This window comes from Setaria italica, chromosome VIII (assembly GCF_000263155.2).
Source record: "Setaria italica strain Yugu1 chromosome VIII, Setaria_italica_v2.0, whole genome shotgun sequence".
Classification (NCBI taxonomy): domain Eukaryota; kingdom Viridiplantae; phylum Streptophyta; class Magnoliopsida; order Poales; family Poaceae; genus Setaria; species Setaria italica.
The window spans coordinates 14,184,479-14,191,111 of record NC_028457.1 but is presented as its reverse complement, the minus strand read 5'-3'; the positions used below and the strand labels follow the sequence as shown (position 1 = coordinate 14,191,111).

General features: G+C 52.0%; 1 protein-coding gene across 1 annotated transcript; it reads left to right on the top strand.

Moving 5' to 3' along the window:
* Positions 1–4,525: 4,525 nt before the first annotated feature.
* Positions 4,526–6,210, top strand: LOC101783465. Its single transcript, XM_004979104.3, has 3 exons — positions 4,526–4,673; positions 4,987–5,394; positions 5,487–6,210. The coding sequence occupies exons 1-3, from the start codon at positions 4,662–4,664 to the stop codon at positions 6,078–6,080; spliced, it is 1,014 nt and encodes a 337-aa protein (XP_004979161.1). The 5' UTR covers positions 4,526–4,661; the 3' UTR covers positions 6,081–6,210.
* Positions 6,211–6,633: the final 423 nt, after the last annotated feature.

The window sequence follows — 6,633 nt, the reverse complement described above, 5'->3', positions numbered from 1 at the left end:
TCATCCTTAAAATATTGCTTAAGGCTCACTTTCGTCCTTGAACTACGAAAACGGCCATTCTAGTCCTCCACCTTTCTAAACCGGCTCAAATCCATCCTTCTGCCGATGTGGAGCCCCACGTTGGCCCGCCTCGTCGCTAGTCAGCTTCGATGGCCAAATACACTTTTTACCCTTCTTTGCTTGCTCCCTCTTTTTCCCATCTCGTTAGCATCTCCGCTCGATGCTCGCCGCCCCTAGCTCGCCAGCTCCCAACAACTCGCCTCCCTATTTTAATGCTTTGAAATGTTAGCATATCTCCAAATGATATAAAAAAAGTAGCCATTCATTCAAAGCTTCTAGTTCTAAGTTCAGAGTGACAATCTGACAGACCACGAGAATCTTTAAATACAAATGATACTTGTGCCATGCACTGGATACTAGTCTACATGTTTCCCTAATCTTTTCGAGAGGGGCTGCTTTTTCCTCCACGTCCAGCTGAAGATGATCGAATTTTTGAAGATCCTGTTCCACCTGACACCTTGATGGTTGCCTTTGCAGATGAGCCAGTAGCTATGCCAGCACTTGTCTCAATTGTAACAGATGCACTCCCACCAGGCCACCAGCAACTGCCTTTGCTGATGCTTCAGCAATGGACTTCGAGTTTGCAAAGGACACCATTTTTCTCTTATGGCCAGACTGCACAAAAATGGTTTGAAATTACTTCACTGAAATTGACTTCTCGTTTCATATCACTTCACTGAAATTTACTAACCTGAAGAAAAGATGAGCCATTCCAGCACTTGATGATGAGGTTGCACGCTTTCTTTTAGATTGCTTGGATTGTGTAGGTTCTATGGCCAAGGGTGTGGTAACTTGCCTGACTTAGTGCATTGTTGGCCTGCTGTTGTGAAGGATTTTGTGACCCTAAGCCTCCCTGAAGTAGTTAAGACACCCAGACTTTGTGCTACGTAAAGACTAAAAAAACCTGCAGTTCCTTCTCCTTGAAACACCATCACTGTTTATATTAGTCTTTGTGGGTGTGTTTGGTTCTGGGGTCGAAGTGGGTTGGGTTGGAGCCAACCCACTTCGACCCATGTTTGGTTGGTGAGGGTAGGGTTTGGGTCCAACCCACTAGAGGAATATTCCTCAAAGATCTGGGTTCAACTCATCCCTCCAAATCGGTGGGATCTTGCGGACCCAGACGGAGGCCTCCGTCTCGCACTTGCCCGTGCGCCTCCCTCGGCTCCATCTCGCCCTCGGGCGCAGTGGGGGAGCTCAGGCCAGCGGCAGTGGGGCTCAGGCCAGCGCGGGGAGGGGGCTCAGGCGGCCGGTGGGGGCGAGCTTGGGTCGGCGCGGCGGGGGAGCTCGGGTTGGCGCGGGGAGGGGGAGCTCAGGCCGGCGCGGCATGGGGAGCTCTGGCCGGCGGTGAGGGAGCTGGGGCTACGCGCGGCTGGGGGAGCTCGGGCCGACGGCGGGTGAGCCTCATGCCAGCAGCGGGGGGCCTCAGGCCAGCGTGGCGGGGGCGGGCTCAAGCCGGCGGTGGGGGGCCTCATCCGCCGGCAGAGGAAGAAGATGAACGGGAGTTAAAAAAAGAAAAATAAAAAGAGGTTGAGAGGTGGGTCCCGCGGCTAATAGGTGGGGCCCACAACTAACGGTGTCAAAAAACATCCATCCCAACCCTCTCAACCTTTTCAACCAAACAAAAACTGGGTCGGCTCCAACCCACTTATCCAAACATGAGATAGGTCAACTCCAACCCAACCCACATCGTCCCAAAACCAAACGCTACCTTCAGGAATTTCCAATGTAAATGGGGTGTCCAATGGAATATCTCCTCTCTTCCTTGCTTGTGCGTTAAACTCTTTGTATTTGGTTCTTATTTCCCTTACTTCACCATCGTCATCGCTTGTAAATCCTGTGGTATCAAAATCACTGTCGTCTTCTTCCTCCTCACCCTCCTCATTTTCTACATGTTGGTCACCATTTTGTCCATTCTGACCATCCTTAAGAGCTACTGGAGCATCCAAATTCATTATGTTATCATCTCGAAAGAGGTCAACACATCATCATCACCATATTGTATCTCTGTACCTTCATTGCCACTCATGTCCAACTCAATTACTTCAGTGTATATGTCCACAGCCCCAACAGAACCTATCTCATCAAGCATGTCCATGCATGACTTATCATCTACAAGTAAACTCATTGCACTATTTAGCTTTGCACCAATTGGCAACCAGTACATCCTAACAGATCTACGAAAGGTTGTGTGATCCAAAAGATGGCCACTGAGCTCTGGGATTGATAATTTATCCTTGTCTATGTGTGACACTCCCAAATCCTCATCATGTACAATACTGCATCTGCGACCCATCAAGAACAAATTCCCCATTGAAATGAAACCTAACAGTTAATACCTCGACATCTGCCATGTCAAAATCCGCCCTACAGATCCACTGCATGGTCAAATTCCATCCAAAAACGAAATCAAACTCAGATCCTACGAGTACAACTCGAAACTCACCTTCAACCGTCGGCGCACCTCCGCGATACAGGATCTTCACTCCACGGATTCGCCAAATAACCAAGAGAAGCCAGACTCCTCCCGTCCAGGACGTCGTCCACCCCCTCACGAAACCCTAGTCCTCATGTGCAGCCGCCATAGGGAGGGAGAAATGAGAGGTAGGTGGCTGCTATCCTGAACCTAATGTAAAAAGAAGAGAGGGGTAAAAGGGTCAGTTCAAGACAAATCGAAACCCTAGCTGACTGGGCGATGACGAGGCGGGCCAGCGTGGCGCTCCACGTCGGCAGGAGGACGAATTTGAGCCGTTTGAGAAGGTTGGAGGATTAGAACGGCCGTTTTCGTAGTTCAGGAACGAAAGTGAGCCTTGAGCAATACTTTGAGGACAAAATCGGCTATTCCGCCTTTTGGAATCGATAACATGAATGTGGTTCACACGCAGGTCCTGGCAAAGTGCGATGACGCTGGCCGTGAAGCATTCATCATCTTGCTATCTGACGGCGGCGACGACAGCATCCTTAAAGACAAAAACCCGGTGCACACGTTCGGCTTCGTGCAACACAGCCGACACGCTCCGCCACATCGCCTGCAGGACCAACGGGACGTACTTCCCCGGCGACATCGCCAAGGACGACCTTCGCAAGTTCGCCGCAGCGTTCGAGGGCCTGGTGTCGCGGCCGTTCTCCGCCGTTGACGCGCGCGTCGAGCTCGCGTCGGCGCACCCCGGGGTGACGATCATGAGGATAGAATCCGGGGAGAGGAAGGCCAGCGTCGGCGACGGCGCGCGGTCCGGCGATGTCGACGTCGGCACGATCGGTGCCGGCGAGATGGTGGAGTTCATGGCGTACCTCGACGTGCCGGAGGGCGACGCTGACGCCGACGTCATGGAGGTGCTCGCCGTCGACGGCTCCTACACGCAGGGCTGGGACGGGAAGCCTGCCAAGCTCGGGCGCTCCGTCGTGTCTGTGGACAGACCAACGCCGCCGCCACTGCGGCCGAAGCCAGAGGCGACACCCGTGCCGCAGCCGCCGCCGAAGCCAGAGCCGACACCCTTGCCGCAGCCGTCGCCGAAACCAGAGCCTGTTCCCTTGCCGCAGCCGCCGCCGAAGCCAGAGCCATGACCCGTGCCGCCGCCGCCGCAGGACCCGTGCAAAGAGCTGGACCGGGTCGAGGAGCGGCTCGAGTACTGGTGCAAGGTGAAGCAGGAGCTGTGCAGTGGGCTGAGCACGAGGACGCCGGCACCGGCGGCAAGTGCCAGTGCCATTTCACGGTGGTGATTCGCGAGGCCGTGCTCGAGTCAGTCATCTTGCCTGCCGTGCTACATTCTACAAGTACTTTTCTGCATTATATTTTTTTTCATGTTTTATGACAATTTGCGCTTCTGCAAGCAGGCCGTCGTTCAAGCCAACCTGAGGACGTGCGGCTTCGACGGCGAGACCTCGACGGAGCGTGTGAACGCCGGAGACAAGGCTTGCGGCTAGGTAGCGGAGCCGTACGTCTGAGGACAAGTGAGAGTCACAAGTGAAGAACGGAATGTGTGTGTGTTCTAACGTCATTGTAAAACACTCCGTGGCCCAATGTTTTGAAGTGGATATGAAAAATCAGCAAAGCAACGATCGAATCGGATAAAACCTACAGGAACTGAGAATCTGTGATGTCCCAAGAACTGCGAGTGTGAACTGAAATGACGAGGGAACTTGACGGAGAAATTCTCACACAACTTGATTTGCATGTTTCCGGGACTCGAGAAGCTTCCAGCCAGGATTGCAACCAGACGTCAGAAAGCGAACGAAAAGATGAAGCGCGTGCATCACGTCCATGGGCGTGGCCACAAGCCACACGCACGTCGGCTTCCGAGGCCGAGAAAAAACCAAGACCGCAGGCCGGGGACGTGATTCACGACCTAGCTCTAGAGACAAGCCAAATAAATCCATTTTTGCCGATGTATATGGTTTATAAAAAGAGAAATTAAACTACAGGACAACAGCATTTTTTGCACACCTATAATTTTTTTAAAAAAGATCATGCACGTAAAAATCTACCTGTGTGTGTATATATTCACACATAGGTAGCCGTGCTTGACACTTGGAGTAGCAGCACAGAAAGTTAGCAGCAGAGGTCACACATTTCTCAGTTCTCTACTCACTGTTCAGTGCCAGAGATGGAGGGACAGGTGAGGCCAATGGCAGTTTCCCGTGCATCCCATCCATGCTTCACCCATGTGCTGTTTCCCGTGCAACCCACATATTTAACCGTTGTGTTTAGATTGAAATTGAATGCAACCTCACGTAATGTGCCTTAAAGTTTATCTCTGTTTAAGTCACATTTCATGGAACAATTCACCTATATGTTTCGAACATTTTTCCCTCAAAGCTTGTTCTTCGTTTTTTTTTCAAACAATACCTGAATATCTGTTCTTATTGGGAGAATCGATGCCTCTACAACATATAAATGCATCGCAAAGCTCAACTTGTGATTTCTCTCAGGTCCCAGCCGCCTCGGCGCTTCAGCTGAGCACCTTCACCAAGATCAAGTCCATCCCGGTGGCGGTGCGCCTGACGGCACCAGGGGCCGACCAGCCGGTGCACATCCCTGTCGACGTCGTGGTCGCCATCGACACCAGCATGAGCACCACGTTTCCTGGCAAGGAGAAGATGCTGGAGCTGGAGAAGGCCGCCGTGGAGCTCGTCGCCGGGAAGCTTGGCCCCAGCGACCGCCTCGCCGTCGTGCCCTTCTTCAACGAGGTCGCCAAGGACCCTGCCGCGAAGGAGATGGAGAGGCTCCTCCCAATGTCTGACCAAAACAAGGAGAAGATCGGAGCCCTGGTGAAAGTACGCACGTATGCGCCTGGACACGGCACCAGGTTCTCTACCGCCTTGGACAAGGCTGAGACGGTAAAGTTTTTTAGGAAATAATGTAGCATTGAACAAATTTTATCCTAAGATTTAAAATTTAGTCAATAGTAACATGAATATTATGCACGCAGATCCTGATGGAGCGAGATGACGTTAGCCGTGCGGCGTTCATCATCTTCTTATCGGACGGCGGCGACGACACCATCCTCAGCGAGAAGGAGTGGACACGAGGGAACAGCGCGCTCAAGGACCCCAAGTACCCTGTGCACACGTTCGGCTTCACGAACCACAAGGCCGACACGCTGGGCCACATCGCCGGCAAGACCAACGGGACCTACTTCCCCGGCGACATCGCCACCAGAGACGACCTCGGCAAGTTCGCCGCCGCGTTCGGCGGCCTGGTGTCCCGGCCGTTCTCCGCCGCAAACGCGCGCGTCGAGCTCGCGTCTGTGCACCCTGGGGTGTCGATATCGAAGATAGAGTCAGGGGAGAAGAATGCCAGCATCAGAAAGGATGCGAGGTCCGGCTACGTGGACGTCGGCGCGATCAACGCCGGGGAGACGACGGAGTTCACGGTGTACATGGACTTGCCGGAGGGAGAAGCCCCAGCTAATGTCATGGAGGTGCTTGCCGTGGATGGCTCCTACACGCAGGGCTGGGACGGGAAGCCTGCCACGCTTGGCCGCTGCGTTGTTGTTGGTGGATACAAAGTCCTAACAGAATAGATAGGCTCCGGAGGCACGTTATAGTGAGAATCTTCCTTCCTCCTCTTCTCTACCCTGGTTGTAACATCCCACATTTCTATGTGAAAAGTTAAAGTCAGAATGGAAACGTGGATGAAGAAATTTCTGGCTCCGCCCATGAGAAGCATACAATTTCAATCAAAAATAAAAATGAAAACCTGAATGCACAATGCGACTGAAAAAATAACAAGTCCATTAATCGAATACCAACCCAGCACCGCCTCAGGTTGTGTTTGGTTGGATGCACAACATGATACATGATGGATGATCTTGCATGGTATGGTTCAACAAATTTGCTTGAATCATATGTTTCACCCCGCTTTGGAGATAGTTATACAAAGTGGGATGGTATCATCCTGAATGAGTTGTTACGGTTCACCCAACACTAGTAGAAATCCGAAATCCTAGCTTTGGTGGCGAATGGCTTTCATCGCTGTGAAGGCCAAATTGTCACACAGAAAGTTTTGTGACAAATTTCAGTTCGTCAAAAACCAAGCGTCAAGTTTGTATTTTCGTTACGAAATGAAAAAAATAT

Excerpts from the sequence above, each read along its gene's own strand:
- LOC101783465 (XM_004979104.3), top strand. Across the intron at positions 5,395-5,486 it reads CCTTGGACAAGGCTGAGACG|ATCCTGATGGAGCGAGATGA; the intron begins GTAAAGTTTTTT and ends TTATGCACGCAG.